Source organism: Phocoena phocoena, chromosome 18, assembly GCF_963924675.1.
Source record: "Phocoena phocoena chromosome 18, mPhoPho1.1, whole genome shotgun sequence".
Taxonomy (NCBI): Eukaryota; Metazoa; Chordata; class Mammalia; order Artiodactyla; family Phocoenidae; genus Phocoena; species Phocoena phocoena.
This window is the reverse complement of record NC_089236.1, coordinates 25354358-25372798: the sequence shown is the minus strand read 5'-3', so window position 1 is coordinate 25372798 and position 18441 is coordinate 25354358. Positions and strand designations below refer to the sequence as shown.

Sequence of the window (18441 nt, the reverse complement as noted above, 5' to 3'; positions counted from 1 at the left end):
TACGCCACAACTACTGAGGCTGCGTGCCACAACTACTGAAGCCTGCGCACCTAGAGCCTGTGCTCTGCAACAAGAGAAGCCCACGCACCACAACGAAGAGTAGCCCCTACTCGTGAGAAAGCCCGCACGCAGCAACAAAGACCCAATGCAGCCATAGATAAATAAATAAAACTAAAAAAAAAAAAAAAAGAATAAATATTCAAATAATCTTTGCTTCTAAGTAATTAACTTTCTCAAACGTCTCTGGCCAAGATATATGAATGTAAATGTATAAAATTACAAATGCATGCACCAGTTTCTAAAACTGATGGAACAAAGCACCACCTCAACACTTACATTCAGTGTGAAATATCCTACTAGTTCTGACTGAACAAATCTTTAAACCTCGGCACCTTATCCTACATTTGGGTCACGGCCTCCTATTTTGCTTCCTGCAGCAGCAGTAACAAAAGAATATTCCTATCTTTTGCCCTGCAAACAACCTTTCATTGTTATCAGGAGTACAGAGCTAGGCAACACAAACAGTGCTCAGTGAAAACTTGGTGAACCGAGTTGGTTTGGTTCCTCTTACACACCTTCTATTTCGTCACGTTCATCTCTGTCTATTTAGGAAAGAAGGAGGAGGAGATAAGCGAGCACCATGAAGCACAGGCAGATGAGAAAGAAAACGTCATTTCCTTCTTCCCACAGGGCTCTAGCTTCCGCAGGTAACGGAGTTACTCAAAACCGAGTCAAGAACTTTTTATATCCCCCAAATCACAGGGCTAACCCACTGACTAAAACTATGCTGAAGGAAGGTGCTGTCAGAGGCACACACACCTGTAAGGGTGATGTCGTCGTCATCCTCATCGATGATTTCCTCTTCGGCGACATCCAAGGAGCTCTCAGTGATCATGTCATTGGGCTCCTCCACACAGGCTAGACCCGCATAGCTATTGAGAATATCAGCACCAGGAACGTGTTCCACAATGACGGCAGGAAAAATAGCTGGATCACCAAGCTGGGAGGGGCGAAGGAAAAAAAGGATTAACAAGTTTTGCTTTTGTTAAATACAACCCAAATTATTTTACACAATTCAGTTTTCACAACATCAGCTACTTGTATATTGACAACCTTTCTATGATACAGAGAATATATATCTACTAAGACCAAATAAAACTTTCATTACCAATTTTGGGTCTTAACAGCCAAGTTTTCATTGGGAAGTTCCATAAAAGTATGTTTTTAAAGCTCACTAAATTAAAAAAACTAGTATCATTAATGCATAAGAAGTGGCATACAAATAAAATGTACAACTAAAATCTCCAAAAGTTTCTTTGACAGAAAAAAATCTGTGAGCTTAACAAATATTACACTGTCACTTGGCACACAGGCCGTGTTTAACAACTAACTGCTTTTGATTCAAATGGGAAAATTAACTTTCACTTTCTATCTGGTTATAAGATCAGGGAAGTCGAGAACTGGAAGAACTCTAGTCTAGCCATCTCATTTTACAGATGAGGAAACTGAGGCAGAGAGGATTTTTAACAGCCTACTCTAAAATCAGTTAATTAGTCATGAAAAAATTCAATGTTAAAAGTGAAAGCCAAATAAAAAAATGTTTTGAATGTACCTAAGTATACATGAATCATAATACTATATAATAAGGGCTATCTATAAAAGAATTACTTTTTAAATATAGCAAAAATGCTGACATTTATTAACTTGTTTTATATTGCTCTACTTGTCATATGGTGAGGGTTCTGCTCATTTGTTACACTTTCATAGCAACATTTCTCTGCAAATCATCATCCCCTAAACCACTAATATACACTAAACCGTCTATTGATGAAAAAAAACCACCATCAAACCCCTAAACCACATCATCCCCATCATCCCCTAAACCACTAATATACACTAAACCGTCTATTGATGAAAAAAAAAAACGATTAAGATGTCATTACATTTCTCTTTTACTTTAAAAAACTTCAGACTTTAAAAAGTTGTAAAAGTAGTACCAAGAATTCTCCTACAACCTTCATCCACATTCCCCAAATTTTAACACTTAATCATGTCTATCATCCTCTTTCTATATTATCATTTCTATATCCATAGTTTTTCTGACTTATTTGAAAGTGGTAGACATACTGCTCCTTTAACCCTAAATACTTAAGTATATATTTTCTAAATATATGACCATTATCTTATACAAAGATAGCACAATTATCAAAACCAGGAAAGTAACATTGATACAGTACTATTATTTAATCTATAGACCTTATTCAAATTTCTCCATCTCATTAATGTCTTTTTTTCAAAAAATGGGAAAAAAAATTGAGATCAGGATCCTAAGTTTCATTTAGTAAATATCATGTTTCTTCATGACAACTCCTTTAATCTAGAACAATTTCTTCTCCTTTAATCTGGAGCAGTTCTTCAGTTTTTGTCTTTCATGATCTTGACACTTTGGAAGAATACAGGCCATTTGTTTCATAAAATGTCCCCCAATTTGGGTTTTTGTGGTATTAACTCATCATTAGATTCAGTCTGCATTTTTGGCTAGAATAAAAAAAAAGTAATCTTGTGTCCTTTCAAATACATCTTATCAGGAGGTCAAAAAATACCTTTTTGTCCCATTCCTAGTGATATTAACTTTGATCATTCAGTTCGGGTGGGGTCTACCAGGCTTCTCTACCATAAAGTTACTATTTTTCCTTTCATAATTAATAAGTATCTTATGGGAAGATAGCTCATGTAAATATCCTGTTTCTTAAAATATATATATATATATTGAAAATATTATTTATGATTTCATTATAACTAAGCAGCCTCAATCTTTTAAAATTAATGTTTGTAGCAGTGCACAGAAGTTAAATATTACTTCTTATATAAGAATTTAATTACCTAAATTAAATATATGGCATCATAGGTACTAAACAGATACTGTCTGTGCCTTCAAGAATGTTATGTTCTGAAATTTAAAGATAACATTAATACTAAAACATATTTGGATTGCTTTATTTTAAAATGTTTCTTCCTATTTCAGAAAAGAGGAAAGTTAGTCAGAAGGAACTGGCTCTCCAAATCATAAGTTTTAAAACAGAAAGAGGCTCAAACATTACAATGTAAAACACACACAGGAAGGCACTAGAGAGAGTATCATATAGAGTAGCCAAAGTATAGTCATTGCCTTGCCTTCTCTTTTTTGAGAGTGAATGCTGCACATGCAACCCAACTTAGCATGAGCACATGCTTGTTGACAGCACTTCTCCTCTTCTCTCCTAAGAGCTAAACTTAAGCTCCTCGTCTTCTGACAAGGCTGAGCCCAGAGTTGAGTTAATTCTCATGATTTCATTTTAAGCCGCAACAACTCCATGTACCAGGTAAGGACAGGGCGTATCATTTCTATCCACTGGCAGATAAAGAATTAGGTTAAAAAATTTACCCAAGATCACCACTAAGTCAGAGACAGAGGCAGGTCGATGCAATTCACAGGAGAAGCCCTCAAATGAAAGCGAAGTATTTCTCTCTACCCACATCTATTTGGCTCCTTAAGTTTGGGTAGTGAGTGTTTAGAGTGTGGCTATTACGAGGGATATCTCCAAAATTTTTTCTGGACCTATAAAGTTCCCAAGTTTCAAAGAACTACAGATATGTGTTACTACTTTCTGCCTTGTCCTATTCTCTTACTCTGTAACTGGATTGGAGCTGATGACTCTAGTCTCCAGATGTACAGGTGTTAGAACACCCTGTCATATACCACTATAATCAATGCTACATCTACTTCAGTGCCCCTCTCCAGAAGCAACCACTCTTGCCAATTTCTTTGTTCCCTAACAGAGGCAGTCTGTGGATAATCAAGCATATTCTAATTTGCGTTAAACAATCATTTTTAATTTCAGTTCAAATTTTAAAATAATTTAAAAACTGTTTAAGACAAATTTCAAACACACAAAAAGTAGAGAGAAAAAATTAGTTTCCACGGAAGCAAAAGGTTACTTAAGGATGAAAAGAGACATGTGGCTGTGTGATTTAGAGAGTGGCAACCTGTAGTTAAGAAGAAAGACTGTGAACCAGGAGACCCAAGGCCTTCTCCAATCTTACTGTCATGATCTTATCTTCCTCACTTTAAACGAAAGAAGAGCACCAGTTGATCCCAAGGGCACTTCCGGCTTTTAAGATGTATTTTAAAGGTATGGATTTGAAAACTGCCTGTTGATAACATTACAATAGAAGAGATTACTCATTCTTATGGACTAAACTGGGGGAGGGAGTCGCATGCACAAGTGGTCACAAACATTCTGGCTTTGCTACTGCTGTTAGCTAATATTATTAGCACCAGGCATTTTGCTCATTGCTTCACATGGATTACCGCCTTATTTCATCATCACAAAATCCAATTAAGGAGACACATAAGATTATCTGTTTTATACATGGGAAAAGGAAGTCTCAAGGAGAAAGGAAATAATTTACTGTTAATGGAAGACTGTTTTTTAGTATTTATTTGGTTGCGTTGGGTCTTAGTTGCAGCAGGCGGGCTCCTTAGTTGTGGCATGTGGGCTCCTCAGTTGCAGCTTGCTGGCTCCTTAGTTGTGGCATGTGAACTCTTAGTTACAGCATGCGTGTGGGATCTAGTTCCTGGACCAGGGATCGAACTGAGGCCCCCTGCATTGGGAGCTCGGAGTCCTAACCACTGCACCACCAGGGAAGTCCCCGGAAGACTGTTAAATTGACTCCAGAGTCCATGTTCTTTACCTATTCCCTACTATAACCAGCCTTAAACATGGTGCCATTTTGTTTTGGGATTGGTTTTTGTTTTTGTTTTTTTGGCATATTTACTTAGCTCTGCTTAGAAAAACAGAATAGGCAAGGAGCTGTTTGCAGTATGACTTTCAATATTATCTTTTTTCAGGGCTTCTCCGATCCAAATCTATTATAAACTATCCTGAAGGCACAGCCAGTCCCTCTTGGTCCCCAGGGACTTCCCAGGATCACTCCCAATTTAGCCATACTGTCTTTTCCTTCTAGATACTTGCTCCTCTCATGAAAAACACAGGCCACTCTTTTCTAGTCCACTGAGATATATATTCAAAGTTGTTCATCTCTAATTTCTCCAGGGTGCTATTAATTCACGTACAATAAACAGACCAACTCTGAATCTTAGGTAACAAGCCTGAATCTGTATATACAAAATAGATCTAGGAAACCCCTCTCAGGTGACTGGAAAGAATCTCTCCCTCTATTACCATAAACAGAAGGAAAACACACACTCCAGAAACTCCAGCTGCCGATCTGGGCTCATGGTAAACTCCTGCCTTATAAACTGATTGACTAAACCGACTGACTAGTAACTGAATCTTCAGGAACCTAAAAACTTCATAACCACACATTCTAACATTCCATATAAAGAAATGGACCCTAGCCTCTTAAATGAAAAAATTGCCAAATTCCAAATTTTGAATTTTCCTAGATTTAAAAATTTTTAATAAATAAAATATTAGGACTTGTATTAGTTTCCTAGAGCTGCTGTAACAAAGCACCATAGGCTAGGTGGCTAAAACAACAGACACGTATTGTCTGTCAATTCTAGAGACTGAAATCAAGGTGTCTGAAATCAAGGTGTCTGATTGTCTAGAGACTGAAATCAAGGTGTCTGTCTAGAGACTGTCTGTCTAGAGACTGAAATCAAGGTGTCAGCAGGGTTGGTTCCTTCTGAGGGCTTTGAGGGAAGGATCTGCTCCAGACCTCTCTCCTTGGCTTGTAAATGACCCTCATCATGTTCACATGGTGTTCTCCCTGTATATGTGTGTGTCCAAGTTTTCTCTTCTTATAAAGACACTAACCATACTGGATTAGCGGCCTACCCTATTCCAGTATAACCTCATGTTAACTAATTACATCCACAATGACCCTATTTCCAAACAAGGTCACACTCTGAGATATCAGAGGTTAGGACTGCAACATATGTATTTTGGGGGTGGAGGGCAATTCAGCCCATAACAGGACTCCATTTTATTTAGCTTAAATCTCTCATATGACAACCAGCTCCCTTTACCCTATGGCAGCTTATGGCAGTAAAGATAGATATATATATATTCTTGTTACTATTCACAAATTAAGGTTAGACATTATTCTTCAAGTTTCTTTGCTGAAGACCATCAAACTTTATCCACCTAGTTTTTCTACATCATTTTGACCAGACTCCTTCCCAAGATTTATTTAAAAAGAGAGTTTCAGGAAGGTCAGAGCTAGTCATAAAATGGCCACATTTCTAATAGTTAGCAATAAGATCTGTCACCTCCTTTTAAGAAATGAGGGAGTCAACACTTCATTGATGCCCGAACAAAAATATTACATTTCATTTGGCTGGCTACTCAAAAAAATTTTTTTTCTCCAAATCTTCTAAATCAGCTCTAAACCCTCTCCTCATTTAAATAATTAGATTAAATAAGCATTGCCTCTTCAGTACCTTTTATTTGAACCAGGGAACCTCAGTAAACTACCAGTGGTTATCAACCCTGACTATATACTGGGAAACATCTAAAAATATCAGTCCCTGACCTATATGGGATCAAACAAATCAGAATATCTAAGGATGTAACCAGAGCATGTTATTGAAGCTTCCCAGGTGATTCCAATGAGTATGTAGGGGTCAGAACCACTGCTCTAAAGAATTACAAGATTCTAAACTGCATTCCCTAAATTGAGTCAACTCTGATTGTTTATGCCAATGTCTGAGATACTAGTAATCCAAAGAGACAAACAGTTGTATTATTATGTTACGAGATCTTCTGCTATTTGGCACTTGCAGATTATTTTCCCATTTGCTTTTGGAATAGAACTAAAATAAATCACAAATGATGGGTGAGAAGAGAGAGGGAACGCTTCTTAGAATTAAAATCTGTTAAAGATCAGAGTTATTAAAGCCTCTACTTCCACAGCAAATTAAACTGTAGTGAAAAACTGACTTTTGACTGTTTTGTAACTTTAGTGAAGGTGTTAACAGGTCTGGACAGAAAAATACGTATACCGGTTTCCCTTTTTATTAATTTCAGGTAAATTTATGACATGTGATGAAAGCAAAATTAACAATCTTTTTTAGCAGCAGTAATAAAAATCAAACCAAGTGTTAGCAGGGAAGAGAAACAATTCCCCAAATTTCAACATTGTCCACGATGTAGTTGCCATTTGTGGCTGATGATATATGTGGAAACACCATCAAGTTAAAAGAGGAGGAAAGTGACCAATCTGTAAGCAGTACAATATGTTACTACCCTGAGTAGGCTTGCTTGTTTCCTCAGTATACCATGATCCAAAGCCCTAGGCAGATACTTAAGAAACTATGGATCATTATTCCAACTCTATTAAGTAAGTTTATTCAACAAGTTTTCGGATATAAAAAAGCAAAAGAACTTTCAAATAACTTGTTTGCCAAGCTTCTCCAATAGCAGAGCTCAATCTGGTCCGCGCTGTTGTGAAACGTCCTGCCGATCGCCTATGAAACTGCTTGAAATGAATGTATCTATCAAATGTTTTCCTAAACAAAAAGCTGGTTAAAAACAGTCTTTAAAAATTTCCCCAATGGAGGGACTTCCCTGGTGGTCCAGTGGTTAAGACTCGGTGCTTCCACTGCAGGGGGCTGGTTCGATTCCTGGTCTCCTGGTTGGGGAACTAAAATCCCGCATGCCCTGCAGCAGGTGCGGCTAAAAGGAAAAAGAAAAGAAAAATTCCCCAATGGAGATAATCCTCTTTAAAGATAAGATGCTAAATAAGCACCTTTCCAGTAGTTTATACCATCTCTCTGCCTCGGGTCAAGGCGATACCAGGAGTGGGATATGGGAGATACCTTCAGTATCTCCCATTCCAAAAACATGCAAACTAACTAAGCACAGCGCACTTGGAAAAACTTATCTTGTGCCCTCTCTTCCGATCAGAATGCTGTCCCGAAGCCTCATCCTATGAAGACACTGCTTTGAAATGACTTCCTCCACCTTTGATGTAAAAAACAAAAACCCCACCCCTTACTCTATCAGGACACAATCTGACAATATTTACCATGCAGCAAATGCACCAGAAATACACATAGCGAAAACAGGATATAACAGTAACTACTCAGGCCCTAGAGTCAGAACGACCCTATTTAAGGCCAGACTGCACACCATGCCCTGGGTGCTTGAACTCAGGCAAATGATTCAGTCTCTCTAGGATTTAGTTTTTGTGTCCATCTAAAATACGAATAATAGTATCTTCTAGAGTTGTTGTAAAAATTCAATAACATGTAAATACATCACTTATACTGCATGGCATATAGCAAGCATTCAATGAATTTTTTGATGATCAAAATCCTTCAATATTTGACTTAGATAAAAATAAACACTCTTAAAACTTGACTTACTATATATACATATATACAAACACACAAATCAAATCATCACATTGTATACACCTTAAACAATGTTATATGTAATAAAGCTGGGGGGGCAGGACTTGGCTTACTACAATCGTACATTGACAGGCATGTTTTTTTGTTTTGTGTTGTTTTTTAATTTGGCTTCACCACTTGGCATGTGGGATCTTACTTCCCTGACCAGGGATCGAACCCACGCCCTCCGCGTTGGAAGCACAGAGTCTTAACCACTGGACCGCAAGGGAAGTCCCTTTTGTTTTGTTTTTAGTAAGAAAGAGTCCTTTTAGAAAACTGCTGCATGAAACATAAACCATCTACTCCCAGCAACAACCATTTAGCTTCCACTAAAAGCAAAAGCTGGATACATATGTGTGTTCACTTTGTGAAAATTTATCAAACTGTACACTTATGATTTGTGCATCTTTGTGTTTATGCTATACTTCAATAAAAAGCTTAAAAAGCAGAGGTCCATATGATGGGAGAAAAAGAACCTGAAAATACCTTCAATTCACTGTACTCTAGTTCTCTCAGCTCTGAGCACTATTCTCAGGCAGAAGTGAAAGCAGAGCAGTTAGGGGGAGGAGACTGGGACCAGATCAAACACTAGGATGGTCTTCCTTCATCCCCTCCTACGAACCATAATAATATTAAAGAAAATCTCTAGACACAGCACATCTATGTGGATATACACGCACAAAATTAGGGTGACTGGTGAACGAAATGAGTCAAAATTAAAATCCTTCATACAAGTTCCCGTGGAACATTTTTTAAAAATTATTTTGGGGAATAGATTTATATATGAACATATTTATATTCCAAGAGTGTAAAACATTACTGTCCCCCTTTCTATATAGTTCGCCATCCCCAATAGCTACCACTGTTACCAATTTCCAAAGTGCATTTTAAATGATTTCAGGAATTAATGTATTACATAAAACAAGCCAGTATTGTATAGCTGGTCTCTGGGGCTCAGCACTAAGTTCTTGTGAAGGATTCTTCACAGCCAGATTCCTTGCATACTTTGAAAATCTGTCATTAAAACAGCTTCATTATCTGCAAATGAGAATACTTTTGTTGACTGACTCAAGTTCTCTTTATAGGAGCTTATCCCTTCTAGTCTTATTTTAAAAGAAAATGAAAAGCAGTTTTAGCAATCAGGCAGAAAAGTCTTAAGGAGCTGCAGTGCACATTACCCAACAACACACGGGTCTAACTTATAAACAGTTTTCCTGACTGAAAGTGTAGTACATGAATCTAATTAAAATTTTTTTTAATATGTAAATGTATTAGGGAGAAAATAAAAATCCTATTGTATTTATCACAATTTTAATCCCTATAAAAGGCTATTTACTTAATATTCTTCCAGATTCTCTCTTTCATTCAAAGTTCCTTTTATCTCTTATATCTCTCCTAGCATAATGGTTAAGATTTTGGACTTTCTCAAGTCAAAGACTCAACTCCAATGCAGGCTCTGCCACTTTACAGTTGTGTTTCTGGGCAATACTCATTCCTTCATTCAAACCTCTCGAGATTCCTCTTTACAAAGACTTCCCTTATTCATGAAATGGGGAAAACAGTTGCCATACTGTACCAGGGTTTATTGTGAGGATCGAGAGAATGCACATCACCTACAGGACTTGGTAAAGCTAAGAGACAATAAATATTACCTCATATAGTTAAACAAAATATCCGTCTTGAAATTAGCCTATTGTTCATGTGTGTATGCATATACTGTGCCAATTTTTGGCATCAGTGTTATATTGGCTCTGTAAAAATGAATTAGGGAACTTCTCTCTCTGAACTGAAACTGTTTAAATGATTCACTGAAGTTTAAGATAACTCACCCATGGAAGGCTTTGGGCCTACCAGTTTTATGCTTATGGAGATTGTTCCCTGGCAATTTCCCCAGGTTTTGTTGTTGTTGTTACTAGTACATTTTCATTTTAAACGAAACACCAAACATTGGTTACTAACATTCCGAAAACTTAAAAATACTTCAATGCACTAGCTAAAGCAGTATATAAAATCCCTACACAGTTCTGCATCATCTCTTAATAGAAATATAAACAAATCAAGTTCTGTCAAAAAAATTAATGAGGAAATAAACAAATAATAAGACAAACCATCTACTAACTGATATTCTAAAAGAATGTTATTAAAGTAGGACGGGACTTCCCTGGTGGCGCAGCGGTTAAGAACCTGCCTGCCAATGCAGGGAACATGGGTTCGAGCCCTGGTCCGGGAAGATCCCACATGCCGTGGAGCAACTAAGCCCGTGCACCACAACTGCTGAAGCCCGCACCCCTAGAGCTCATGCTCCACAAGAGAAGCCACCACAATGAGAAGCCCGTACACCGCAACAAAGAGTAGCCCCCTCTCGCCGCAAACTAGAGAAAGCCCCCGCGCAGAAACAAAGACCCAACGCAGCCAAAAATAAATAAATAATTTTTTTTTTTTTAAAAAAGAATAGGAATCTAGATACCTTTAGTAAATAAGCTAGGTTATTTTGAACAATACTCTGCGTACCTTTGTAACCCTGCCCTAGGAATCTATTACAGGATTCTAATATAGTGCTTCTAGTCATCCAGTAATAAATTCAAGATAGTAGTCTACTACAGGAAACAGAAAGAACACTGTATTGCAGGTTGATTTGTGAGAATCAAAGAGTACGTGGAGAAGACTCTGTAAACTATAAACGGCTCTACAAAATGTTAGGCAGTGTTATTTTTACACTTTACTCAACAATACAGCAGGTAATGTTTTCTTGGCACACAGGTAAACATCCAAAGCAGCATCAAGGCACAAAATTTTAATACATGCTTCTATCAGTCCCCTCAGTTCTCCAATATCCTAGGCTTTCATGGGTTACGTACCTTTTATACCATGATGTAGATAAATATTATGTTACAGCCAGGGGCTTGGTATAAGGGAAAAATGATTCAAATTCCTGGTAATTAACATAGTCAAAGTCCTTCCTTAATCTGATTAAAAAGGAACTCATTACAATGTTGTATCCTCCAGTCTCTATTTTTGAGAGCTCCTCACTAAACAATAAAATAGAATAAAGTAAAAATAAAACGATATTCTTAATGTGGTGGCGATGGTGGTGGTGGTGATGATGAAAGCAGTTACCATGTTAAGCACTTCTCATGGCTTATGCCAGTTAACCCACAACACTGTGCTGTTGTTTTGTTGCCACTGGTCAGCCAGAGGCAGAGCTGAAATCTGAACCCAGGCAATCTGACTCCAGAGTCCACAAGTACAGGATCCTACAGATAAATTATAGTCATAATAAAAGTTTCATCTCAGCTAAAGTGTGGGTTTAAAAAATATATATATATATATTTTTTTTTTTTCTTAATGTACACTGTTAAAGCTACAGCTGAAAAATTTTGTTTTATTTCTGTTGACTCCAGTAGAGATGAGTGTTTCTGAAGAAACCTTTTCTCTTGCACAGCACCATGAAAAACAGAAAGGTCTAAGTAAAATGGTCTTTTCTCCAGACTTCCCCAAGATAATGTCTGAAATTCCACTGTAAACCCCTGTGGAGTTGATTTAGCTAAGTCTAATCTCATTTTAGGTCTTTCATGACAATTGGCCTTCTTTAGTCTTTGCCCAGAGTTTTCTTTTTTCAGTCAGGATAAATTACAACTTGGCCATGCATCTCAAAAAAGTAAAATAATCACTGAAAACAATCTTAGTTTTTTTTACTAGAGTGCCCACTTTAAAAGCTTAATATACTGGGTGTGTGTGTGTGTGTGTGTGTCTGTCTGTCTGTCTGTCTGTCTAGCTAAGTATGAACAGAATCAATTACAAGGTTAAAAAAAAAAGATAAATTTTAGGAGGTGTAGTAAATTTTAACCAGGTTTAAATGTTTACTTGCAAACTAACTAGGCAACATCACAACAGTCAGTACCAGACTGATAAATGTTTTAAACATGCGGATTCTGTATAACTCAAAGAATTTAAGTAAAATCATAATTAAAGAGGTAATTCCTACTTCTAAAAGATGAACTTTGACAAGAATCTTATATATGCACAACTCGTAGAATAAAATGAGCCAGGGCATCCGTGAACATAGGCAGTTTAGCTACAACAAAGCCTTTTCCAGAATCAAAAGTCACACTAGATGATCACAGACAATGACAGAAATTAGAGTCACTGCAAAAAATTGAACTCCAGATCAAACTACATCAAAATAAACTTAACATGCTAAGATGTTAAAGGAGAGTGCTCCCCTACAGAATGAATCTCCCAGATTTTTAAAATCCTGAATGAAAAGTTTATTGGCTTATTCTAGAAACAAGTCAGTCATTCTCAAGTATCAAAGAAAAAATAGGAAAACTTTAAGACAAAAAAAAAAAGGGTGAATGTATTTGTCTATCTGGTATCCAAGTCATAAAAATTGCCTTCATTACCTCACTTATCCAAAACAACTGAGTGATGCAGAGTACACAGTGCAACACTACAAACCTTAATGCCTTTTCTTGATTTACCTCAGGTCACTAATACAGCAACTGCCACATTTATTGACTACTTCTTTGCCCTATGCTCTTGCTAAATGTTTTACATAAACATTGACTGCTCATAACCTTGGGAAGTAACTTTCACTTTTGGTGGAGGAAATCAAAGTTCAGTGAAATTTAAAATCTTGTCTGAAATCATACAGCTAGTAAGCTGTGGAGCCTCATCCCCAAGCTGATACACTTGATGCTACATCACAAAGACTCTTAATTGACAAGAGGTGGGAACAGATGAAACAGATAAGCTCACAAACGTATCACCAAGTCATTACAATTCTTCTTTCCAAGAAAAGAATTGCCTAATATTGAGAATTTTGGTTATAACCGTGTTAAAAAAAAATATCCTGCCTGTATTCTAGCTTATTTCATATTAGGCATATTAGATTCATGAACATTATTAAGGGTATCACTTTGTTAAATTCACACTTTAACAAACCATTAACAGTTTTTTTTTCTTTTAATTTATCAGTTTTCTTTTTATTTCACTAAATCAAAGGACATTATCTTCATCAGTATTCTCTAAATAGTACTGAAGGTGACCATGGCTTTTAAAACAGGAAAGGCCAGTAACATAGTAACACCACCTGTATATATAGTGGCTTATCCTTTACGTGTTATGTGTTAAGTGAAACAGAATGGGGGCAAAAAAATGTCAAGATTACATAGCTAAACTGAGATACATCAAAGAGGTACTAATTTCCTTACTTAGCAAGGGTGCTCTAGGAGATGGAGTACTATCTGGGAGAACAGAGACTGCTAAGTCTATCCTCAAAAAAAACTGACCAACACAAACCTCACTGAAAAAATAGCTTCTCCTGAAAGGTATACAGAGTGGATAAATACAATGTGGTATTATCCATACAATGGAACATTATTCAATAACAAAAAGGAGGTACTTGTTCGTGCTACAACCCTGAAAACCCTCTACTAAGTGAAAGAAGTCAGTCATAGGAGATAACATATTGTATGCCATTTATAAGAAATGTCCAGAATAGTCAAATCCATAGAGGCAAAAAGTAGATTAGTGGTTGCTAATGGCTAGGAGTGGGGGAAAGAATAGGGCATGACCGCTAATGAGTAGAGGTTTCTTTTGGGGATAATTAAGATGTTTGAAAGCTGATTATGGTGATGGATGCCATTTATATACTAGATGTGTAATGAATTACACATTTTAAATAGGTGAATTATATGGCATATAAATTATATCTCAATAAAACTGTTATTTAGGAAATTCCCTGGCGGTCCAGCGGTTAGGACTTGGTGTTTTCACTGCTGGGAGTCCAGGTTCAATCCCTGGTCGGGGAACTAAGATTCCGAGTGCGGTGCGGCCAAAACAAATAAAAAATAAGAAGCAAAAACAAAACAAAACAAACTGTTCTTTTAAAAAAAGAAATACACAGGTTTATCAGGCATGAAGACTGTCAACCTGTAACTATACTAACAAATTAACTACAGTGAATAACATTTTCTTTTTGCTAACATAACAAATGCAAGTATAATAATTCTTCCACATTTAAAACTACTTTTTTACCACTTACACGCATTAGTGGCTGGAATTATCCAAATATAGTTGTTTAAGGCACAAGCTGGATGCAATTCCCAGCTTTAGCATTTACAGGCAAGTTGCTCCCCTTCTCAGAACCTCACTTTACTCTTCTGTAAATTGAGAATTAGAATACCTATTTCATCAGGTTGTTGTAAGAATCAACTAGGACAATCCCTGTAAAGCACAAAGTACGCAGAACAAAATGCTAAGTAAACATCAGTTACTAAAATTCAGCACTGAATGTTTCTGGAGCCAGACCAGTCCATGTCCTACCCTATGCAATGATCTCATCCATATTCATTTTTAAGACGTTGTCATGGAGCCTCTGTGTGATGGCTGGGGGACACTTAGAGGAAGACTCTGCAAAAGAGAGTGATAGTAAGTTCCTGCTCCCCTCACCAACTCTTCTTTCTTAACAACCATCAGCTTCCTTGCTGCCGGTAGTCGGCAGGGAGATAAGCCAGGCCAAACTCTAGGCCACAGGCAGGGTTGGCCCTTCATATAACCTGAAGAGGGCCTTAGACCTTATGCCAAGTCAGACTTTTCCCAAAGATAATAAGGCTTGTAATGGGGGCTCTATAGCATAACTCCTTTGATGAAGGCTTTTCCAAATGTACAGAAAAGAAACAAGCAATCTCTGTATGTTAGTTTCACAGATGGTCAAACTTTTAATGGGTCTGATAAATCTGACCTGGCAAGATTAAGAATGAGGACAACAGGAACAGATAGACTGGTCAATATAATCTGGAACTGTATGTAAATAAGAGGTTCTACCATGTCCACGCACAGGTTAGTAGCATCATTCCAACTTCCTGTCTCCACAACACTGGTGCTGTTACACACAGAATACTGTCAACACATTCCTTCTACTCTAAGGTACACTAACTCCCTAGCCTAACAGAATTTTACCATTTCAGCTAAAAAATGGCAGGTTGATGTGATCTATATTTTTCTCAGTCTACAAAATACAACCTCGTTCTCAAGGTACAACCATGTCAAAAACTCCCTCACTACAACTTGAACGAGTCTCCCAAGAAACATGAAAACTCTAAATGAATATTTACTTACTGATTATTTCAATAACAAATCTTAAGTTATTTGAGGTAGTTTTCACTAAACACATTTAACACAATAGTTCTAAATACATTTTCAAGAAAAAAACTCGATGAATATTTGTTTCTGGTTTTGGAATTGCGGTGACATGCCATACTGCCCATGCACTAAGTGAGAATGTGGACACACAGGTCCCAGAAAAAAAAAGTACTGTAGTCAAGAGAGTTGTGGGGCAGGATATCACCTCTCATTCAAAAGCCTTCTGATGAAATGGGAGAAAATACTGGCAAATGAAGCAACTGACAAAGGATTAATCTCCAAAATTTACAAGCAGCTCATGCAGCTCAATATCAAAAAAACCAAACAACTCAATCCAAAACTGGGCAGAAGACCTAAATAGACATTTCACCAAAGAAGATATACAGATTGCCAACAAACACATGAAAGAATGCTCAACGTCATTAATCGTTAGAGAAATGCAAATCAAAACTACAATGTGGTATCACCTCACACCAGTCAGAATGGGCATCATCAAAAACTCTACAAACAATAAATGCTGGAGAGGGTGTGGAGAAAAGGGAACCCTCTTACACTGTTGGTGGGAATGTAAATTGATACAGCCACTATGGAGAACAGTATGGAGGTTCCTTAAAAAACTAAAAATAGAACTACCATATGACCCAGCAATCCCACTACTGGGCATATACCCTGAGAAAACCATAATTCAAGAAGAGTCATGTACCACAAGGTTCACTGCAGCTCTATTTACAACAGCCAGGACATGGAAGCAACCTAAGTGTCTGTCGACAGATGAATGGATAAAGAAGATGTGGCACATATATACAATGGAATACTACTCAGCCATAAAAAGGAACAAACTGAGTTATTTGTAGTGAGGTGGATGGACCTATATGGGGGGGGAAAAAAAGTGGTCATGAAGAACCTGGGGGCAAGACAGGAATAAAGACGCAGACCTACTAGAGAATGGACTTGAGGACATGGGGAGGGGGAAGGGGAAACTGGGACAAAGTGAGAGAGTGGCATGTACATATACACACTACCAAATGTAAAATCGATAGCTAGTGAGAAGCAGCCGCATAGCACAGGAGATCAGCTCAGTGCTTTGTGACCACCTGGAGGGGTGGGATAGGGAGGGTGGGAGGGAGGGAGACGCAAGAGGGAAGAGATATGGGGATATATGTATAGCTGTTTCACTTTGTTATAAAGCAGAAACTAACACCCCTTTGTAAAGCAATTATACTCCAATAAAGATGTTAACAAAACAAAAGCAAAACAAACAAACCAAAAGGGCTTCTGATGTAATAAGGGCCATAACTGAACAGATATAGATCCCACACCATTTTACCAACAAGATTACGAGAAGGAAGAAGAAACTTTACAAGGATTCAACCAATAAATATATGATAAATTATGTTAAAGGCATGGGGAATATTAAGGGAGGGAGGAAACCCTTTCTTCAAGTAGTTTAGCATTTATCTGGAAAATTAATAATGTATATACAAAAATTTAACGGGCAAATGTATGATAATGACATTAAGTCATGTAGGAATAACAGGATAAAGTTGTTAATTCCTGAAGGGATGATTTTAGGATAAGTTCCTGGAATAAGTAGGTTTTGTCCTAAAATCTTGAAAGATGATTAGAACTTAAACAGGTAACAGGTATGAATGTGGAAGATCAAACAGTGGGGAAGCAGAAAAGCATTTGGGAAAATCATACAGTAGGCTGGCAAAACTAATGTAGTACAAGAAAGAAAAGAGCATGAAACAGTCACACTATGAAAAGCTTCTAACCGTAAGTTAAGGTGTTTAGTTTGATTATACAGTCAAGAGAAATACATCAAAACTTCCGGTACAGTCCACTGTTCTGAAACACTTCCTCTTCTTCATCTGTCAGATAAACTGGATCTTCCTTCAAGGTCCAGTTCAAATGTAATTTCCATGGTGAAGCTTTCCCAAAGTTGCAGTGCCGTCAAAGGCTCCTTTCTCTGTATCCACAGCACTCTGTGCTGACCTCTGTTACACTGGGTAGTGATTGCCAAACACTGAATGAGAATTAACGGGCAGCTTGGTGAAAAGACAGCAGTTTACACTTTAGCTTCTAGGAATCAGCAGAGTGAGCCAATTTACACCCTAAGGACGAAAGTCATAAGACCACCTTCTTACATTGGGACGGGATTCTATAAAAATATTTTTTTTACTTTCCCTAGCATGTCACCAAGGTTCTCCCTAGTGAGCTAAGTCCGTTAAGCACAAATAACTATGATTTGCTAAGTTCTACTTTTAGAACCAACAACTGAAAAAACATATAGTGTAATGATATATCAAAATTATAAAAAGCATTAAAGTAACAGCTATTTTTCACTCAATTAACTTCTGGAATATTTGAGCATATAGTCAAGTTTCCTCCTCTTTAGATACTTAGGTCCACAACCTTCAGCTTTCTTTTTATCTCATACATTCACCAGGCAAACATACCTGTTCAATAAGGTCAAACCAAGGCACTTTCAAATAAAAGTATACTGTAATTCAATACCGACAGTGTTGCTCTCCCACAGAAGTACCTCGCTCTCACCTACAAATAGGCCCAGTTTGGAATGGATAGCAAGAACAGACTTCTAAATGGCTTGTCAGACATAACAATATTGATATTTCTTTTCTAACACCCCTCTCCTCATTCCTGCCTAAAGTTCTTCCAAGCAATTCTGAAAAGAGTATTAACTGATATAAGGGAAAATGATCAAAATGGTGGAAACCACACATTAATGGTGTCAGTTTCTTTACAAGACTACATTAATAACCACAGACCATAACTAAAAACAGGAAATACATTCTAATCTGATACCTTCAAACAGTGATTTTATAAAGACCAACCAATTAAACCAATATAGGATCATAAAACAGAACAAATTA

At 37.2% G+C, this 18441-nt stretch overlaps 1 protein-coding gene across 2 annotated transcripts in view; it reads right to left on the bottom strand.

Moving 5' to 3' along the window:
- ELF1 (E74 like ETS transcription factor 1) overlaps positions 1-18441 on the bottom strand; it is a 52405-nt gene that overhangs the window by 29808 nt on the left and 4156 nt on the right. For both annotated transcript variants that reach the window (XM_065896196.1, XM_065896197.1), the window contains exon 2: positions 820-1000. In XM_065896196.1, the coding sequence (XP_065752268.1) occupies positions 820-1000 (181 nt within the window). The remainder of the gene's footprint in view (positions 1-819; positions 1001-18441) is intronic.